This window comes from Schistocerca nitens, chromosome 4, assembly GCF_023898315.1.
Source record: "Schistocerca nitens isolate TAMUIC-IGC-003100 chromosome 4, iqSchNite1.1, whole genome shotgun sequence".
Taxonomy (NCBI): Eukaryota; Metazoa; Arthropoda; class Insecta; order Orthoptera; family Acrididae; genus Schistocerca; species Schistocerca nitens.
The window spans coordinates 150,332,251-150,355,043 of NC_064617.1; the positions used below are offsets into that span (position 1 = coordinate 150,332,251).

The following is a 22,793-nucleotide window of genomic DNA, read 5'->3' on the forward strand; positions in this document are numbered from 1 at the left end:
TTGCTGAAGTGGACAAATATCATCCCGAGAGACTTGAAACCCTAAGTACGTGATAGATGCCTGAAAAAATTGTGATTTCTGAAGATTACACTTAAGACCGGCAGTCTGTAAGACATGATAAAGTGTGCGGAGATTTTGAAGATGTTCTTCAGTGGTGGAGCCAGTGACAATGTCGTCCATGTAATTGATACACCCAGGGACAGGGAGCAATAATTGTTCCAAGAATCGCTGAAAGAGAGCAGGGGCGCTAGCAACCGCGAAAGGCAAGCGTTGGTATTGATAGAGGCCGAAAGGCGTGTTAAGGACCAGAAACTGCTGGGAAGCAGCGTCGAGAGGAAGTTGATGATAAGCTTCTGACAGGTCAATATTAGAAAAATACTGGCCTCCAGCAAGTTTAGTGAACAGTTCTTCAGGACGGGGCATAGGGTAAGTGTCGATGAGGCATTGAGCATTTACAGTGGCTTTGAAATCGCCACAGAGACGAATATCACCATTTGGCTTAGCAACGACAACGATAGGAGAGGACCACTCACTGGAAGTGACAGGAAGCAAGACCCCTGAAGTAGTGAGACGATCCAACTCCCGTTTTACCCGATCACGAAGGGCCACAGGAATGGGCCGAGCCCGAAAAAACTTAGGCCGAGCAGTGGGTTTGAGCGTGATATGAGCTTCAAAGTCGTTGGCACGGCCTAACCCAGGAGAAAAAAGGGACGAAAATGTCGTCGACGAGGAATCCAGTTGAGCATAAGGAATAGCATCAGAGACAATATTGACAGAGTCATCTATGGAGAACCCAAAAACGCGAAAGGCATCGAAACCAAAAAGATATTCTGCGTTGCTCTGGTCGACCAGAAATATGGGAACAGTGCGAACGACAGATTTATAAGATACCTCAGCATTAAACTGTCCCAAGAGAGAAATCTTCTGTTTATCGTACGTCCGTAATTGCCGAGTGACAGGTGATAGGAGTGGAGAACTCAACTGAAGATACGTCTGAGAATTAATTATAGTGGCAGCAGAACCGGTATCCACTTGCATGCGAACATCTCGACCATGGATTTGGACAGTGAGGAGTAACTTTCCTGAAAGGGAAGAAGTGCAATTGACAGACAACACAGAATCAGAATCAGCATCATGTTCATGAACATCATGTATGCGGTCGGATTTGCAAACGGAAGACATGACCTTTCTTTTTGCAATTGTGGCACACAGCCCAACGTTGGGGACAATCCTCGCGTGAATGTTTCGTAAAACACCGCAGACATGAAGGAAGTTGACGGGGGTTTGCTGCAGTTTCTTAGCGGGTTGTTTACGGTTAGGCCGAGGCTGCGCGTGGGAGCGCACTGCGGCCACGTCGGCCGGCGGGGACGCGCCGCACGCATCGTCAACAGAGCACAGAGGTTGTATTTCCCGACATCACCCGACGCCTCTATTTGCGCCCCAGCGGCGCGAGAAATCTCAAAAGACTGCGCAATGGAGAGAACTTCATCTAGAGTCGGATTCGCCAACTGAAGGGCACGTTGCCGAACTTCTTTGTCGGGCGCCGACCGGATAATAGCATCCCGTACCATGGAATCGGCATAGGATTCTTTGTGAACGTCAGTAACAAATTGACACTTTCGACCGAGGCCGTGAAGTTCAGCAACCCAAGCACGATAGGATTTATTTGGCTGTTTTTGACTACAATAAAAGGCAACACAAGAGGCTACCACATGCGTTTGCTTTTGAAAATAGACAGACAGAAGTGAGCACATTTCAGCAACGGACAAAGATGCAGGATCCTTCAAAGGAGCCAATTGCGACAACATCCGATACATTTGAGGTGAAATCCATGAAAGGAACAGAGACTTACATGTTTGTTCCTCCGTGACTTGAAATGCCAAGAAGTGCTGTCGAAGACGGTTTTCATAATCAGACCAGTCTTCCGCCGTCTCATCGTAAGGAGGAAAAGGAGGTACAGCCAACGACGAGAAACGCCCCGCATTTGACGCCGCGACGAAATCGCGAATCGCCGCTGTTAGAAGCGTTTGCTGTTGAAGGAGATTTTGCAATAGTTGCTCGACAGTAGCCATAGAACCCTGTAGGTCAACGGTGAAAAGGAAAAATCCACTACCTCGTCGCCAATTGTTATAACGTCAAGTTTAACAAATATATTTCAGAACGACACAACACATATATTTCACAGAGTAAGTTGACATGTGTACACGTTAGCATTCGAATGAGCACTGAGTCCCAGTCTAGCGGCCGCTGCTCGGCTGGCCGCTTAGGGGGCGAAGCTGCTGCATGGCTGGCAGACAGTGCTTCACGTAGAGGACGCGCGTAATTGCGCGGCGGCACTTTGAATGATCGGCGAGTCACAACAGTCATGAGGCCCGCCTAGGGGGACACAATACCTTGCGCCTGTGCATAAGCTGTGTGATAGTTACTTGTTGGGACAAGACGCAAACCTAACTCCTGACCTTGACTTTACTAGTAAAGTGAAATAAAAGGTATAGCTGAGGAATAGGGCATATATATATTATCCTGTGCAGAACGTACTTAGATCGACTGTCTTAACAGTTATGAAGTATTTGTTGGTCATGATATGAGGAAGACATCATGTGCTTACAAGGTATGGCCTGTCTAGAAAAATTTTGTGCTTAAGCATGAAGTTTAATCACCTAAAAAGAACTTAGGAGTGGGAATAATAATATAAAGCTAACATTGTCATTATTATGACTAGGCTTAGAAATTTTTGAGATGTAAATGTTAAGCACTTGCTTAGCTATGGTTACAATGCATTAACATCCTATCGACTTAACACACAAATGATCATGATTGAACTTATGAACAAGTCTATATCTAATCTGTAACATCCGACAATACAGGCCATATAAAATAGACGGTCATTATTCAAGATTAGGATATTTGACCTGAAATGGTCTAGATTCAAGTCAAAAACTAATGCACATGCCTTATTGAGCTTATTGACGAAGTTGTGATTATGAGTTACAAAAAAAAAAAAAAAAAAAAAAATAGTTCAAATGGCTCTGAGCACTATGGGACTTAACATCTATGGTCACAGTCCCCTAGAACTTAGAACTACTTAAACCTAACTAACCTAAGGACACCACAAACATCCATGCCCGAGGCAGGATTCGAACCTGCGACCGTAGCAGTCGCGCGGTTCCGGACTGAGCACCTAGAACCGCGAGACCACCATGGCCGGCATATGAGTTACAGGAAACACTAAAGTAGGGGATAGTGTGGTGGCAATGGGGTACTGAATTTGCCTTCATCGAGGTGATCCACATGCATACTGTAAAAACTGTGTGTGGAACACTGCCATCATAATTAGGGCCTGGTGACCACTGCCATTGAACTTAGGGAATGACAGCGGAATTATGTTTAAAGCTTAAGTGTGACTTGGTGAACATCACTCCAGTCAACACACTTAAAACTATTGACCAACAGAGGTCAATATGTACTTAAAGAACTAGTCTAAACTATGGGAGGATGACAGGAAGATGGTTAAATTATGATGTCATTTGGTGAGCAACACTCCAAGGACACCTTTAAACATCATTGAGTAAGATCAATTCAAACTGATCCGGCTAGTCTGAACCTAAACTTCGTATCCAGTAGATTGTGGCAAGGTGATGTTACCCTCTCATGATACTTATATGGATATCAGTGCCATTAATTATGTTAATAAAAGTTGTGTATGACTAGGTGATGGCTCTCTGCTATCATATACACATAGTATTGACCACAATCGGCCATATTGAAGGATTATGTGGTAGCACCATTCTGTAATGGGGTAGTGACTTGGTGATCATCATTCCGGTTACTAGACGTACATGTTATTGACCGATGAAGTTATTATCCACTAATTAAATCAAATGTTGAAACCGTTCTTAAGTCTAGAATGGGCATACCGAATATCGGTTGACAATTTTTGTTTTTTAGCTTTAAACATAATTCCGCTGTCACTCCCTAAGTTCAATGGCAGTGGTCACCAGGCCTGAATTATGATGGCAGTGTTCCACACACAGTTTTTACACTATGTGTGTGGATCACCTCAATGAAGACAAATTCAGGACCCCATTGCCGCCACATTATCCCCTACTTTAATGTTTTCTGTAACTCATAACCATAACTTCGTCAAGAAGCCCAATCAGGCACTAGTTTTTGACTTGAATCTAGACCATTTCAGGTCAAATATTCTAATCTTGAATAATGACCATCTATTTTATATGGCCTGTATTGCCAGATGTTACAGATTAGATATAGACTTGTTCATAAGTTCAATCATGGCCAATTGTGTACTTAGTCAATAGGATGTTAATGCATTGTAACCACAGCTAAGCAAGTGCTTAACATTTATGTCTCAAAAATTTCTAGACCTAGTCATAATAATAACGATGTTGGCTTTATATTATCCTTCCCACTCCTAAGTACTTTTTAGGTGATTAAACTTCGTGCTTAAGCACAAAATTTTCCTAGATAGGCCATACCTTGTAAGCACATTGTGTCTCTCTCATATCAGGACCAACGAATACTTCATAACTATTAAGACAGTTGATCTAAGTTTGTTCTGCACAGGATAACATAAACGCACTTTTCCTCAGCTATACCTTTTATTTCACTTTACTAGTAAAATCAAGGTCAGGAGTTAGGTTTGCGTCTTGTCCCAACAAGTAACTATCACACAGTTTATGCACAGGCGCAAGGTATTTTGTCCGCATAGGCGGGCCTCATGACGCTATGGTCAGTTCCAGTACAGTCGTGAAATTGGGCTGAGTCAGTTTCAGATAAGTTTTTACAGTCTGACGATAATTTATGGATTTGTAGTTTTAGCTTAACAATGTCCACTATGGACAAACGGTAGTTACTTTTATTCTGAAGAAGGTTGGGTTATCCCGACTGAAACCTAGGTAAATTCTCGGTAAGCATTGCAACTGAGGCTGTTGGTTATTAAAATTAGAATTAATAATTAATGAGTGTACCAATTTCCTTATTTATTTTATGTGTGATGTGAGGGTAGCCAAAAGAAGGATTACAGATAATAAAGCTACATCGATCTAGAGGTATTTTTCCATGATTTTTGTGATTTTGTACCTAGTTGCATTGCAACTTTACCAGTTATCATCAAGATGGTGATTTCCATTATATTGAAGTCTTTGTATGATTTCAAACACTTACACATGCAGCATGAAAATGGCTGTGTATGTGGCACTAGTGCCAGGCAACTTAATGAGTCAGAGCGTACCTTCGAGAAATGCTGCTAAACATGTTAGGCAGGCTCTAAAAAGTAGTGCACTTTAGCCTTTAGACTTTCTTTGTGAGTTGAGATTTTGAATAGCCCCCAAAGTGGAAATGGCTCTTTATTTGAAGTGCCATGAATAAATCAATAAGCATTCAAGTGATAGATACAGTCAGCCTCCAGGCTGACAGCTTTTGTGTCTGAATGCTGCAGGCTCATAATTTTAGGTAAGGCTGCCAGTTTTCACTGAACAGACTTTTCAAGGATCTTATAGTTCACTCCTTGTGAATATTACAATATTACAATGATAGCTTGAATGTGCGACTACAACCAGATCATAAACTATTTGATGCTGGGGCTGAAGTAATGTCTAAGCATTATGGTGCTATTGTAGCATCATATTACAGAATCCCTTTTGTTTGTTTTCATTTTCTCATGTATTACAACAATTGTTGTGTGAGATTTTCGCCTCTTGACAAAGCAATTTGTGCCAGTCCAGTAACCTGTAAGTGTTGAACAGTTTAATCATGCTTTGCCACAAATTTCTGTTCCATCCATTAAATGATTAAGTGAGCTTCTTGTATCTGTAACAGAGAGATTTATTCAATATCTGTTTATTCAAGGCTGTCTACAAAACTCAATATCCACACCTGTTCCTAATTTCTGTCAGTACTTGATTATAGTCACAGTAATTAAGTAATGGGCCAAACTTAACTACACGTGGAGGTAAAAGAGGGAGCTTATTCGTGGATCATGATCAGGATAGGCATCTGTAAGGCAGGTGCCCATTTTAGCTGGGGTGGGCAGCAATGGGTGCAGGTCTATTACAATCACACATTTTTAGTTTTACATAACTGAAATTGGTTATATTTCATGAATAATAAGTGCAAATCCTAATTAGTGAAATGTAGACAAAAGGTAATACACGCAAAAATGATGTCCTTCACAAGATCTAGTCATAGTTGACATAAAAGTTAGAGAAAGTGACAACATATCCGACATCAAAATAATTTTAATATCTTTATATTATCTGTTGTATACCAAGCAAGACATACTATGGATATTTGGGCTTAATTAATAGTAGTATTCATTTTCAACATTCTCAACATTATGTAACTGTGACAGAATATTTATTCCTTTTCTCAATCTCTCTTGACAGCAAATGGTTAAGCATTCTATCCATTGATCATGGGAACAGTTACTATGTTATTGTATTACAAATCTTCTACCAGTGAGCAGCTCATGAGAGACAGATAGGGAAAAAAATTACCTGTGCACAGAAATATTACAGATTGCCATAATATTCTCAGCTTATCTTTGCTTTCTATTATTCTGCTTCTATTACATTGTTTTCACCGTTATAATCAGATGAGGTAGTTATCTTTCCATTACCTAGAATAATAGCACACTTTCAGAGTATGCAGACGCAATAGCACCTTTATTAGCAATCACATACAACTGCTTACTTGACGAGAGGTCTGTTCCTAAAGACTGGAAAGTAGCACAGGTCACACCAATATTCAAGAAAGGAGATAGGAGTAACCCATTGAATTACAGAATCATATCACTGACCTCAATTTGCAGCAGGATTTTGGAGCATATACTGTACTCGAACATTACGAATCACCTTGAAGAATTTGACTTATTGATACATAACCAACATGATTTCATAAAATATCATTCTTGTGCAACACAGCTATCTCTTTATTCCCATGAAGAAATGAGTGCTGTCGACAAGGGATCTCAGATCGATTCCGTATTCCTAGATTTCCAGAAGGCTTTTGATACCATTCCTCACAAGTGACTATTAATCAAATTGCATGCATGTGGAGTATCATCTCAGTTGTGTGACTGGATTTGTGATTTCCTCTCAGAGAGGTCACAGTTCATAGTGATAGACAGTAAATCATCAAGTAGAACAGAAGTGATATCTGGCATTGTGTAGTGTAATAGGCCCTCTGCTGTTTCTGATTTACATAAATGATCCAGGTGATAATCTGAGCTGCCCCCTTAGATTGTTTGCAGATGTTGCTGTAATTTACCATCTAGTAAAATCATCAGATGATCAAATCCAATTACAAAATGATCTAGAGAGAATTTCTGTATGGTGTGAAAAGTGGCAATTGGCACTAAACAAAGAAAAGTGCGAGGTCATCCACTAAAAGAAATCTGATAAAATTTGGGTGTACGATAAATTGCACAAATCTGTTGTTGTTGTTGTTGTGGTCTTCAGTCCTGAGACTGGTTTGATGCAGCTCTCCATGCTACTCTATCCTGTCCAAGCTTCTTCATCTCCCAGTACCCACTGCAACCTACATCCTTCTGAATCTGCTTAGTGTATTCATCTCTTGGTCTCCCCCTACGATTTTTACCCTCCACGCTGCCCTCCAATACTAAATTGGTGATCCCTTGATGCCTCAGAACATGTCCTACCAACCGATCCCTTCTTCTGGTCAAGTTGTGCCACAAACTCCTCTTCTCCCCAATCCTATTCAGTACCTCCTCATTAGTTATGTGATCTACCCATCTAATCTTCAGCATTCTTCTGTAGCACCACATTTCGAAAGCTTCTAGTCTCTTCCTGTCCAAACTAGTTATCGTCCATGTTTCACTTCCATACATGGCTACACTCCATACAAATACTTTCAGAAATGACTTCCTGACACTTAAATCTATATTCGATGTTAACAAATTTCTCTTCTTCAGAAACGCTTTCCTTGCCATTGCCAGTCTACATTTTATATCCTCTCTACTTCTACCATCATCAGTTATTTTGCTCCCCAAATAGCAAAACTCCTTTACTACTTTAAGTGTCTCATTTCCTAATCTAATACCCTCAACATCACCCGACTTAATTCGACTACATTCCATTATCCTCGTTTTGCTTTTGTTGATGTTCATCTAATATCCTCCCTTCAAGACACCATCCATTCTGTTCAACTGCTCTTCCAAGTCCTTTGCTGTCTCTGACAGAATTACAATGTCATCGGCGAACCTCAAGGTTTTTATTTCTTCTCCATGGATTTTAATACCTATTCCAAATTTTTCTTTTGTTTCCTTTACTGCTTGCTCAATATACAGATTGAATGACATCGGGGAGAGGCTACAACCCTGTCTTACTCCCTTCCCAACCACTGCTTCCCTTTCATGTCCCTCGATTCTTATAACTGCCATCTGGTTTCTGTACAAATTGTAAATAAACTTTCGCTCCCTGTATTTTACCTCTGCCACCTTTAGAATTTGAAAGAGAGTATTCCAGTCAACATTGTCAAAAGCTTTCTCTAAATCTACAAATGCTAGAAACGTAGGTTTGCCTTTCCTTAATCTTTCTTCTAAGATAAGTTGTAAGGTCAGTATTGCCTCACGTGTTCCAGTATTTCTATGGAATCCAAACTGATCTTCCCCGAGGTTGGCTTCTACTAGTTTTTCCATTCGTCTGTAAAGAATTCGTGTTAGTATTCTGCAGCTGTGACTTATTAAACTGATTGTTCGGTAATTCTCACATCTGTCAACACCTGCTTTCTTTGGGATTGGAATTATTATATTCTTCTTGAAGTCTGAGGGTATTTCGCCTGTTTCATACATCTTGCTCACCAGATGGTAGAGTTTTGTCAGGACTGGCTCTCCCAAGGCCGTCAGTAGTTCCAATGGAATGTTGTCTACTCCGGGTGCCTTGTTTCGACTCAGGTCTTTTAGTGCTCTGTCAAACTCTTCACGCAGTATCGTATCTCCCATTTCATCTTCATCTACATCCTCTTCCATTTCCATAATATTATCCTCAAGTACATCGCCCTTGTATAGACCCTCTGTATACTCCTTCCACCTTTCTGCTTTCCCTTCTTTGCTTGGAACTGGGTTTCCATCTGAGCTCTTGATGTTCATACAAGTGGTTCTCTTATCTCCAAAGGTCTCTTTAATTTTCCTGTAGGCAGTATCTATCTTACCCCTAGTGAGATAAGCCTCTACATCCTTACATTTGTCCTCTAGCCATCCCTGCTTAGCCATTTTGCACTTCCTGTCGATCTCATTTTTGAGACGTTTGTATTCCTTTTTGCCTGCTTCATTTACTGCATTTTTATATTTTCTCCTTTCATCAATTAAATTCAATATTTCTTCTGTTACCCAAGGATTTCTACTAGCCCTCGTCTTTTTACCTACTTGATCCTCTGCTGCCTTCACTACTTCATCCCTCAAAGCTACCCATTCCTCTTCTACTGTATTTCTTTCCCCCATTCCTGTCAATTGTTCCCTTATGCTCTCCCTGAAACTCTGTACAACCTCTGGTTCTTTCAGTTTATCCAGGTCCCATCTCCTTAAATTCCCACCTTTTTGCAGTTTCTTCAGTTTTAATCTACAGGTCATAACCAATAGATTGTGGTCAGAGTTCACATCTGCCCCTGGAAATGTCTTACAATTTAAAACCTGGTTCCTAAATCTCTGTCTTACCATTATATAATCTATCTGATACCTTTTAGTATCTCCAGGGTTCTTCCATGCATACAACCTTCTTTCATGATTCTTAAACCAAGTGTTAGCTATGATTAAGTTGTGCTCTGTGCAAAATTCTACCAGGCGGCTTCCTCTTTCATTTCTTAGCCCCAATCCATATTCACCTACTACGTTTCCTTCTCTCCCTTTTCCTACACTCGAATTCCAGTCACCCATGACTATTAAATTTTCATCTCCCTTCACTATCTGAATAATTTCTTTTATTTCATCACACATTTCTTCAATTTCTTCGTCATCTGCAGAGCTAGTTGGCATATAAACTTGTACTACTGTAGTAGGTGTGGGCTTCGTATCTATCTTGGCCACAATAATGCATTCACTAAGCTGTTTGTAGTAGCTTTCTCGCGTTCCTATTTTCCTATTCATTATTAAACCTACTCCTGCATTACCCCTATTTGACTTTGTGTTTATAACCCTGTAGTCACCTGACCAGAAGTCTTGTTCCTCCCGCCACCGAACTTCACTAATTCCCACTATATCTAACTTTAACCTATCCATTTCCCTTTTCAAATTTTCTAACCTGCCTGCCCGATTAAGGGACCTGACATTCCACGCTCCGATCCGTAGAACGCCAGTTATCTTTCTCCTGAAAACGACATCCTCTTGAGTAGTCCCCGCCCGGAGATCCGAATGGGGGACTATTTTACCTCCGGAATATTTTACCCAAGAGGACGCCATCATCATTTAATCATACAGTAAAGCTGCATGCCCTCGGGAAAAATTACGGCCGTAGTTTCCCCTTGCTTTCAGCCGTTCGCAGTACCAGCACAGCAAGGCCGTTTTGGTTATTGTTACAAGGCCAGATCAGTCAATCATCCAGACTGTTGCCCTTGCAACTACTGAAAAGGCTGCTGCCCCTTTTCAGGAACCACACGTTTGTCTGGCCTCTCAACAGATACCCCTCCGTTGTGGTTGTACCTACGGTACGGCTATCTGTATCGCTGAGGCACGCAAGCCTCCCCACCAACGGCAAGGTCCATGGTTCATGGAGGGGGGTGCACAAATCTAAGGGCTGTCAATTTGACTAAATACCTAGGAATTACAATTATGAGCAACTTAAATTGCAAAGACCACATAGATAATATTGTGGGGAAGGTGAAACTAAGATTGCGCTTTGTTAGCAGAACACTTAGAAGATGCAACAAACCCACTAAAGAGACAGCCTACATTATACTTGTCCATCCTCTGCTGGAATACTGCTGCATGGTGTGGGATCCTTACCATGTAGAATTGACGGAGGACATCAAAAAAGTGGAAAGAAGGGCAGCTCGTTTGGTGTTATTGCACAATAGGGGTGAGAGTGTCACTGATATGATACATGATTTGGGGTGGCAGTCACTGAAACAAAGGAGGTTTCTTTTGCGGCAAGATCTTTTTATGAAATTTCAATCCCCAACTTTCTCTACCGAATGTGAAAATATTTTGTTGACACCCAGCTATGTAGGGAGAAATGATCATCGTAATAAAATAAGAACGATCAGAGCTCGAACAGAAAGATTTAGGTGTTCCTTTTTCCCACGCGCCATTCGAGAGTGGAATGGTAGAGAAGTAGTATGAAAATGGTTTGATGAACCCCCTGCCAGGCACTTAAGTGTGAATTGCAGAGTAACCATGTAGATGTAGATGTAACAAAAGAGTAAATATTTGGAAAAATCTGCAGCAGTATGTAATTTCCCTCAGGGTGAAAGAATAAAGCATTTTACAACAGTGATTCTGGGACTTCTAAACTAGATTCAGGTTAATGGTTAAATGCACAAAAGTAGTTGTTAATAACGTTTACTTTCTTCTGATAAAAATAACTGTCCAAGGAGATCTTAATGCTCTGTTGATCTCAGCATTTTTGTCACTGTCCTAGCCTAACTTTTGCTATTGTTTCAGAAGTTTCGAAGGTGCTCATTAATATAAACATTCATTTTGAATTTTTGTGTTGAGAATAACATTTTTTAAATCACTTCCAACAGATTTAAAGGAACTTATAACTGTCTTAAATGTCACTTTAAAAATTTTAGGTCTGGTGACTGACATCATTATATCATTAGATGACCATTACTTGTACTTCTGTAACTGGCTTCATGGAGACATACGTCAGTTTGACATTACAAATGCAGCTCATCCAAAGCTTGTTGGACAAATATTCCTGGGAGGCAGTATTGTGAAAGGTGGACCTGTTAAAGTAACCGAAGATTCTGAATTAACGGTTAGTTGCACTTTGCTCCCCAACTGTTTTCATGATTCTGTTTGTCTGCAAGTCATTGCTTTTATTATTATTACTACTATTACTATCATTATCATCATTATTATTATTATTATCATTATTTTATTGATTTCAGGAATATGTTATTGTAAATTTGAAATTAGCAGGGAACAAATACTTTTTAGTGCTTTATATATGCATTTTATAGGTTATATTTTCAAATTGCTCATATTTCGTATTGATTGTGTGTGTGTTTGTGTGTGTGTGCGCAATAAAATAAATGGATTTCCAAGATTAAAAGTGATACATGACAGCAATAAATTTTGTATAATCCCCATGACTAAGTGACTCTTCGCAGATTAGAGCTGTATACACAGCCATGCATTGTCAGTAGTATAATAGTACCAACATTTTATTAAAGCATGTTTCTTTCTAATGTTTCATCTCCTCTGAGGAGGTTTCCAACATTAGGAGAGGAAGCATTATGCAGAGATACGTGCCTTGGGCCGTGGCCGAACACCCTGTCACCTTAAACACAATATAATTACTTACCATTAACATTAGTATTTATAGTGGTTCATTAAACCACACCTCATTGTCTTCTCTCGACTGCTAAGCTTTTTGCAGATTATAGTCTGCATGGCAAGGTAAAATTTACTGGTCTGAAACCGCGGTGTTGTTGCAATCAACTTCTGTTTCAAATTGAATAATGATCAAAGTTGTCACAACTACACCAAATACATCTGAAGCATTTGCAACAAAGTGTCAGGGCTTGAAGTGCTCCTGAGCTGCAATGAAGCTCACATAATACTAGGTATAGGAAGATGATGAAAACTTGAAGCTGACAGCAGTAAGATTTTTGGGGAAAATTTAAGCATATATATTGAAGGGACAGACTAATGTGGAATGACAGTGGTGTATTTCTCACAGTAAACATGAAACTCAGACCTACCAAGACAGAAATTGAAGCTACACGTGAGATTGTTTGGGCAAGGTTCAAAGAAGATGAAGTAAAATTATAATTGGATCCTTCCATCAGTCACCAGACTCACCTTCTGATGTAACTAAAATCCTCAAATCACTAGCACATATGTTCACCAATTATACTGTGATCAGTGCAGGAGAATTGTATCACCAAGAATTAAATGGGATATTTATGATTCTGTTGGTTGTGAACGTGACAAGATGTCCCACAGAACATTACTAAGTTCTTTCTCTCAAAACTACTTGCAACAGATGATTTGTAATCCCACTCATGGTGAAAATATATTAGATATAATGGCAACAAATAGACCTGAGCTCTTTGAGGATCTTCACATTGAAACTTGTCTCATCAACTATGAGGCAGCTGTAGCAACAATGATTACCAAAATACAGAGGGCAACTAAAATAGTTACAGTAAATAAACTTCTAAAGACACATCTGTGACTCAGCATCTCCACTTTATAATGTGTGGAAAACAAAGTATAGGGCTGTAGATAGAGGGGTGCTGAATGAAATACATTTGGGTGTCAAGAGGGCAATGCATGAAGCCCTCAATGGCTACGGTACAATAGTAGAGTATTATTGAAAGATCTTTCACAAAAGCCAAATTTCACAAAAAGAAATTCTGGCCATTTGTAAAGGCTGTTAGTGGCATCAAGGCCAGTGTCAATGCACATGTTGGTGAAACACAAACTGAAATTCACAGTAACAAATCATAACAAATCACAAGCAAATGATTAAGTCTTATTTTCAAATGCTCATTTACAAAGGAAAACTCAGGGGTAATAACCCACTTTGATCTTGTGCCATTGCAAAGATGAATGAATTAGATATTAGAAATCATAATAGAAACAGCGGGAATCATTAAAACTGAGTGAAGCTCCACAGTCTGATGGAATATCTATCAGATTCTATACCAGATTTGCAGCTGAGTTAATGCCTCTTTTAATCATAATATATTGAAGATCCCTAACAAAAACCTGTGCTCAATGGTTGGAAGACAAGTACTAGGGCCCGCGGCTCCCAGCAGCCTCGCTCAGCGGCTAAGTCCCGTTCAAGGACACCCGCCTCTAAGGCGGCGCACACAGGCATTCTGCTCCTCCTAGAGTATCTCCTGCGGCGGTACGGCATGGCTGTGTGCTGCGTGCTGCTGCCTGCAGTCGACTAACGCAGAAACAGGAAGCGCGCCCAGACCCCAGCGCTGGCCTTATCAGCCGCCGGATGTTGCGCAACCCATTCACACAAGTTTGATTATAGCCCGCCGCGGGCCTAGTAATACTAGGGCCCGCGGCACCTCTCTCTCACACACTACGCAACGCTCTCACTCGCACACTCAAGGTCACACGCCTCTAAGGCGGCGCACACAGCCTCTAGGAGGAGCAGAATGCCTGTTTACAAGACTGTTTTAAGTTTTGAGGAGACACCAAATGCAACATCTCAAACTGAGATATTAGCAGGGCCAATTACATTTGTTGGCTGTAAGATTACGTTTTCTTGTACTACAAATGAAGTTGTCACAGGCAATTCATGGTTGTCTGTTGCTTTGGTTAGAGGCAGTGACAAGCCTTTACAGGGATTGGAGGCTTACTATGACAGAGACATTATCTGTTATAAAACATTTGCAATTGGTGTTGTTGGAGACAGAAATTATGGTACTTGTGTTGTTACAACGGACAAGCCATTCTCTTTGTATACAAGGAAGGGCAGCAGACGTGATCCTCAAAAGTACCATCCAGTATCCTTGAAGTCCATTTATTGTAGACTCTTAGAACATGCTGTGAATTCCAATGTAATTATCAAATATTTCCTACAGAATTACTTCCTCCAGGCCAAACAGCATGGATTACAAAAATATCATGTGAAAACCAACGCACACTTCTCTCACGTCCATTTTAGATATCTTAAAAAAAATGAGCTCGTCCATACCAACCATAATCTGTTCAGAAAATATTGATCATGTGAAAACTAACTCACAATTCTCTCAGTGCCATTCTGAAATACATGGAAAAAGTCAGCTTTTCTGAATTGCACGGGTGGGAACTCTCCATGCAATATATTCTACATTCCCATGACCCTTCTGGCCTCAACCTTTGTTAGTAATTTTTCTCACCCATCTAGTCCCTTCCCTGTTCCCCTTCCAGCATTACAGAGCCCTCATTCCACCAACACACACTGTCTTTTTACTTTTCTCCTTTTTTGCTACCTCGTCCCTCTCTACTCTGCCCTCCGTCTAACCTCCCGACTGCACCTAGCTGCCCTACCCTCTCTCCACCTCATGTTTGTGTGCTCCCCAGCAGCACTTCACTGTCTCCCACCTCTACCCTGCTATCCCCCCTCCTCCTTGCCTCCGCCTTACCACCACTCAGTTGCCACTCCCATGATGCACTGCTGCTGTTGTTGGCAGTGGGCTTCACCTGCCAGAGGCGTTTGCATGTGTGTGTGTGTGTGTGTGTGTGTGTGTGTGTGTGTGTGTGTGTCTGTCACCAATTTTCAACAAAGATCTTTTTGGCTGAAAGCATATATTGTGACAGTCCTTTTGTTGTGCCTATCTGTGACTCAGCATCTCCACTATATGATGACTAGCAACTTTCCTTTCCATAATATTGTTATATTCCATTCTGGATTTTCCATTGTTTGAAAAAGTCAGTCACATAGATACAGTGTTTCTTGACTTCTGGAAAGCATTTGAATCCGTACCACACATGCAATTATTATTGAAAGTGTGATCATATGGGGTATCAAGTGAGATCTGTAATTTGATTGAGGATTTCTTGGTAGTGAGGACACATCATGTTATCTCAGATGAAGAGTCATTGACAAATGTAGAAGTAACTTCAGGTGTGTCCCAGGAAAGTGTGTTGGGATTCTTGCCTGTTTGTATTGTATATTAATGCAGACAATATTGATAGTAACATCAGACTTGTTCACAGATGATGCATTTATCTGTAATGAAGTACTATCTGAAGAAACGGTACAAATACTCAGTGAGATATTGATAAGATTTCAAAGTGGTTCAAAGATTGGCAACTTACTTTACTTTAAATGTTCAGAAATGTAAAATTGTGCATTTCACAAAATGAAACAATGTAGTATCCTATGACTACAATACCAATAAATTACAGCTGGAATCTGTCAACTCACACAAAAATGTAGGTGTAACAGGTTACAGGATATGAAATGGAAAAATCATGCAGTCTCAGTTGTAGGTAATGCTGGCAGCCTGCAGTTCGTTGGTAGAGTACTAGGGAAATGCAATCAGTTCAAATGGTTCAAATGGCTCTGAGCACTATGGGACTCAACTGCTGAGGTCATTAGTCCCCTAGAACTTAGAACTAGTTAAACCTAACTAACCTAAGGACATCACACACATCCATGCCCGAGGCAGGATTCGAACCTGCGACCGAAGCGGTCTCGCTGTTCCAGACTGCAGCGCCAGAACCGCGCGGCCACTTCGGAAATGCAATCAGTATGCAAAGAAGACCACATACAAAACACTCGTGTAACCCATTGTAAAATATTGCTCAAATGTATGGGTTCCATACCAAATAGGACTAACAGGGAACATGAATGGATACAAAGAAGATCAGCAAGAGTGATCCTAAATTTGGGACAGTGTCATGAAGATGCTGAAAAACTGAACTGGCAGACACTTGACAATAGATGGAAACTATCCAGTGAAGGCATATGAAGAAAGTTTCTAGAATGAAGTTTAAGTGAGGAATCCAGGAATATACAACAATATCCCACATATTACTTGCATAGGGATCACAAAGACAAGGTTAAACTACTTACAACATACATTTAATAGATCATTCCTTCCACACTTCATACATAAACAGAATGGGATAAAGCCCTAATAACTGGTGCAATGGGATCTACCTTCTGCCACATACTTAACAGAGGTTTTTGGAGTATAGATGTAGATGTAGATGAAGATGTAGATGTAGAAAACTGTAAGAATGATCACATTTTTATGGGATAAAACATTCCACCATCCAACAAGGGTTAGCCAGTGGGACAATTGAGGGATTTAAAGAACAAATGATTAGGTATTAACATGTTTTGCCCTCTCTAACTTCTGCTTATTCAACTAAGTGAAAGACTTTAGTGTCCATTGAATATGTTATGATGGCTATCGATAAGTATTTTGTACTTCCCAGAATGAAATGTGGAATTGGAAAACACTAACTGAAAAATTGTGTCTAGAGATGAAAAGAAAAAAAGAAGGGACCACATATTCCTGACCTAAAAACTTGCTCTCTTTATCTGAATTTTATCCAACATTTTTTTTCATTGTCCTTATGTTTGGAAGAATGTGTAACTCCATATTATCTCTCACTATGGCAGTTCTGAGACAAAAAATTAGATTTCCTCTGTATAAATTTAACACTTAAAACCTAAATAAATAAGTCAATATTATGTTTTGCTCCATCTTCCTGCACATGTTTCATGTTTTACATTTGCAAGTATTTGAAAATTATAGGGATTTTAGCTATTAAAATAAAAAATGGATTTATCCTGAATGGCATTTAAACTTTGATCAAGACTGTATTTGTTTTATTTTGGAACTCTCTTATAACTATTAACAACTAGATTTATTACAGGCAGTATTTATGGTGTTAACTTACATGTATCAATTAAAATCATAGAAGACATTCAATGGATTTCTGTTTTCTTGATAGACATTGATAAGTGCATGAGTAGAACAAGTAGTAATAGTAAAAGTAGTAGTAGTAGCAATTCCCATTGTTTCTTACCCTTAATAACTTAAAGAGTCATGGATATTGTAATTTTTTTTTTCATTCACATTTCCTTTTCCTTCTAGTTCTTAACTGCGCTGCTCACCTCTCTTTTTCTTAATCCATATTTACTTTTCACTCTGTTCTCATTTTCTCAACTAAAGCTGTCACAATGCTTACTAACATACTATATTTCATTTACTAATTTCTCTGGCACCTTCCTCTTCATTTTTGTCTTCTCCCATACTCAGAACATGTGGGTCCTTCTTATACTGGGAGCTGAGTGACCTTATCTTCTATTTTAACCGTTGCCAACCAATCCCTCTCTTCTCTCCTCCCCAAGAAAGCAACTGCTAGGTCCAGTAGCTACAATAGTGCCTTATAATTTTATAGGTGTTTTTGGCATGTAAAATATTTGGCCTTTTGGAGGTAAGTACAGGCCAGCAATTCTCCCTCATGATTTGTTGTTTCCAAATTAAAGTCTTCTTTAGATATAACTGGGTTTATTCAGGGTAAAATACTATCCTTAAATCAGAATTTTCTCGTTTTGCATTAAAAATTGCTCAGAACTGCCCTGGCTAGTAAATTATGTCATCATTACTGTTATACTTCACTAACTTACAATTTTGTGGCTGTTACATGTTGTTAATAAATACAAGAAACAAAAATGGCCTAATCATGGCCCCCTGTAGGACTCCACAACTGAGATCCTTGTATGATTGTCTTATGGTTTCACTGTTAGGAGTGTCCCTTCATTTTTATAGCATAGTTGTCACAATATCTTCTATCACAAAGATTATAATTTAGGAACTATTGTGCTACAGACCATAAGATTCTAATTCACATAAAAGGACTGCATAATTTGTAAAATCAAAGGTCTCAGAATACAGGCATCTGCAATATAAGAGCATAAATTTTATTACAAAATTTTTCAGCATTATTAGCAATGATGTCTAGAATCATACTAAATTACAAATTTAGCTTAGCTGAGTACAGTGGGAAATAGTGTGAATTTTTAAAGCTTGTTTCAGTTTCTCTTCTTTGAAGAGCACTAATTTGGTGTTTTTCATGTTTATTTTTGTTGCTACCCAACCATATTTTCTCAATTGCTCTAATATTTTCCATTTCACATTTTAAATTTTTGATGACAAACCTAACATTACTTTTATATGAATAAAATATTTTTGTGAATGACTCTTTGAATACTCTGGATTTAATCATAAGATGTTGAGCCAAATGGTGGCATTAATATTCATATTGGTAATATAGAAATATGTACTTAGCGTAAACTAAGTAAATATGCTTACCATTTTAGCACCAAAATATCTACCTAAGAAAACTCTGAGTCTGTATCTATTAATTGTTAATTGTACAAAACATTTGTGCAATCCTTGCCAAATTTAGTGCTTTTGGCAGTATACATTCTCAGACTCACTGATTCAGCTACATCAACAATGGTGATTTTTTAGAATCTTATTCCCATTTGGATAAATTTCTACAGATGCCCATGTCATAGACAAAACTAGGAAACTACTAATGACTGCTGTTTCTATGAATCACCTTTTTCAGAATTCTTGCTATGATTTGTTTGACAGAGTCTGTCTACAGAAGAATTACTCATTCATGTAACTTGACAAGCACTGAGGTCATCGAAATTGACTTGTAATTGGTTCCCTGATTTGTCTATTAAACATGTTTATTGGTTTATTAATTCATTAAGTAATCTAGTCATGCCATCCTAATCAGTAGATATTTCTAATTTGAGCTGTGATATCATTTTTAGGACGTTGCATTCTGTAACACAATTCAGATAATTTTATTTTATTTAGCTGCCATTAGAAGCATTTCAGGTTGTGTGTGACGCATTATTACATACAACCATTGTCATCAAACAATTTTATGTATTTAGGGTACTTCAACATTAATATAACAATGGAAAATTCAGCATGGGATGTAACAATATTATGAAAAAGAGTTGTTGCTACTCACCATATAACGGAGATGCTGAGTCACAGACAGGCACAACAAAAAGACTGTCAGAAAGGGAGCTTTTGGCCAACAATTCCTTCATCAGAAGTAGGCAACATACACCCACTCACGCAAACACAACTCACACACACACATGACCACAGTCTCTGGCTGCTGAGGCCAGACCATGAGCAACATTGCTTGATGGAAGAGGCATTCAGGTGGTAGGGGTAAGGAGGAGGCAGGGGTGGGGAGGAGGAGGGATAGCAGGGTAGGGGTGGTGGATGGTAAAGTGCTGATTGTGGGAGCATACAGGGATGAGGTCAGAAGAGGGTATGGCAGCTAGGTGCAGTCAGGCGGTTAAATGGAGGGCAGGAGTGGGATGGGGGTAGCCTAAAAGCAAAGAAGTAAAAGGACTCTGGATATGATGGTGGAATAGAGGGACATGTAGTGCTGGAATGGGAACAGGAATGGAAATAGGTGGGTAAGGACAATGGATAATGAAGGTTGAGGCCAGAAGGGTTACAGCAATGTAGGCTGTATTGTGGGGGGGATTCCTACACGCACAATTCAGAAAAGCTAGTGTTGGTGGGAAGGATCTGGATAGCACAGCTGTGAAGCAGTCATTGAAATGAAGAATGTCATGTTGGGCACCATGCTCAGAAACAGGGTGGCCCAGGTGGCTCTTGGTCACAGTTTGTCGGTGGCCACTCATGTAGGCAGACAGCATGTTGGTTGTTGTGGTCACACAAAATGCAGCACAGTGGTTGCAGCTTATCTTGTATATCACATGGCTGGTTTCACATGTAGCCCTGCTTTTGATGAGAGAGGTGATGCTTGTGACTGGACTGGAATAGGTGATGGTACGAGGATACATGGGACAGTTCCTGCATCTAGGTCTATTACAGGGATATGAGCCGTGAGGCAGGAGGGTAGCAGGGGTTGTGTAGGAATAAATGAGGATGCTGTGTAGATTTGGTGGGTGGCTGAATATCACTGTGGGTGGGCAGAAATATTAGTGGGTAGGAGATTCCTCATTTCAGAGTATGACAAGAGGTAGTTGAAACCCTGGCAGAGAATGTGATTCTGTTGCTCCAGTCCTGGGTGGGACTGAGTCATGAGGGAAATACTCCTCTGTGGCCAGATGATCAGACATTTGGAGGTGGTGGGTAACTGGAGAGATGAGGTGCGGGAGATCTGCTTTTGTTGCAGATGCAATGGTCACAGGTGGCTAGGCTGTATGGAAGGGACTTCTTGGTGTGGAATGGGTGGCACCAGTTGAAGTGAAGGTATTGCTGGTTTGATGTGTATGGAGGTATTGATGTAGTCATCTTTGAGGTGGAGGTTAACATCAAAGAAGATGGCTTGTTGAGTTGAGTAGGACCAGGGAAGTGAGTGGGGGAGAAGATATTGAGATTCTAGAGGAATGTTGATAGGGTGTGCTCACTGTCAATACAGATCATGAAGATGTCATCAGTGAATCTGAACCAAGTGAGGGGTTTGGAATTCTGGGTGTTTAGGAAGAACTTCTCTAGATGACCCATGAATGAGTTGGCATAGGATAGTGCCACATGGGCACCCATAGCCATACCTTTGTTTGTAGATAAAAGAGAAGTAATTGTGGGTGAGGCTATAGTTGGTCGTGGTGACTAGGAAGGAGGTTGTAGGTTTGGAATGCATTGGGTGTTGGGAAAGGTAATGTTCAATAGTGGTAAGGCCATTGGTGTTAGGGATGTTAGTGTAATGGGAGGTGGCATCAATATAAACAAGCAGGGCACAATGTGGTGAAGGAACAGGAACTGTGGAGAATCGGTAGAGGAAATAGTTATATAGGAGGGTAGGTTGCAGGTAACAGACTGAGAGCATAGATTCCCTCAGTGGAGGCACAGTAACTGGTCGTATTGGGGCTACTTGGATTATTGGGTTTATGGACTTCAGGAAGCATGTATATAGTAGGGGTTTGGGGAGTGGCAGGGGTGAGGAGAGAGATGGACTTGGGAAGAGGTTATGGGATGGGCCTAAGGATTTGGGGAATGGATTTCTGGAATGGGGTTACTGTGGCACAGTTTGTTGGATGACGAATCTGTCAGATGGTGGAGTCATTCTGCTAAGTAATCCTTGTGTTTGAAAACAGCAGTGATGGAGCCTTCATCAGCAGGTAGGATTATGAGGTTGAGATCAGTTGTTAGGTGGTGGATTGCACTTCTGCGTGTGTAAGGTTAGTTTGCATGATGAGGGATTTTTGAAGCGATTGTGAGGCAAGGTTCAAGGTTAAGAAATTCAGAAAAGTTAATAGGGAGTGATTTGGGGATAGTGTTGGTTGGTCAAATTTGGATGGAGGAGCAAACTGAGTTAGGCAGTGTTCAATATTGGTCTTTGGTTGAGTCTGTTTGGTAGCGTTGGTGGCAAAAAATTGTTTCAACTTATGGACTTGGAGAAGGAGAGAAGGTCTTTAACAAGTCCTGCATGATTGAATTTGGGAGTGGAGAAAAAGTGAGGCCTTTGGAAAGGACTGATACCTCTGCAGAGCTAAGGTTATTGGAGGAAAGGTTCATGACTGTGTTTTGCGTCTGTTTATGTTCTAGATTCTGTGTACTGATGGGAGGGAGTTCTTGAGGGTGGGGGTAAATGTAATAGGTCTGTGAGACAGGGTTTGTCAGCTAAAAGGGGATGTTGGGGAGGTCTGGAGATCGTTGTGGAGGTGGTGGATAGTGGTAGTCCAAGGTGGGAGTAGGAAGTGAACAGAGTGAAGAGTTTTTTGAGGTAGCACTGTGCATGTTGCTCTAGGTCCTGGAGGGCAAGAGTTTCAGTGTGTGACATGGGATTCAAGAATTTGGTATTGCATAGCAGGAGAATTTCACAGATTGAGGGGAGGTATTGCAAAGAGATTGGGTCTGGTTGATATGGTTTTGCAGGATTATATTGGTGAGAGTTAAGGATTAGTGGAATCTGAACAGCTGGAGGTCATTGAGGAAGGAAGGGCGGTAGGCAGAGATGGGTAACTTAATGGTAATGCCATTTACAGATGATTCCATGAGCCAGAAAAAAATGCGGGAACAGTATATGGTACTGGGTTCTGGCTAGGGATAAGGAAACTTTTCTGTATTGACACAGATGGGAGGAGCAAGGACCCATGGTGGTGGATAAAAACGTG

General features: G+C 40.3%; 1 protein-coding gene across 1 annotated transcript in view; it reads left to right on the top strand.

The window, feature by feature from the left end:
* The window catches only part of LOC126252173 (methanethiol oxidase-like), a 142,769-nt gene that overhangs the window by 40,616 nt on the left and 79,360 nt on the right, over nt 1–22,793 (top strand). The window contains exon 7 of the mRNA XM_049953042.1: nt 11,764–11,951. Within this exon, the coding sequence (XP_049808999.1) occupies nt 11,764–11,951 (188 nt within the window). The remainder of the gene's footprint in view (nt 1–11,763; nt 11,952–22,793) is intronic.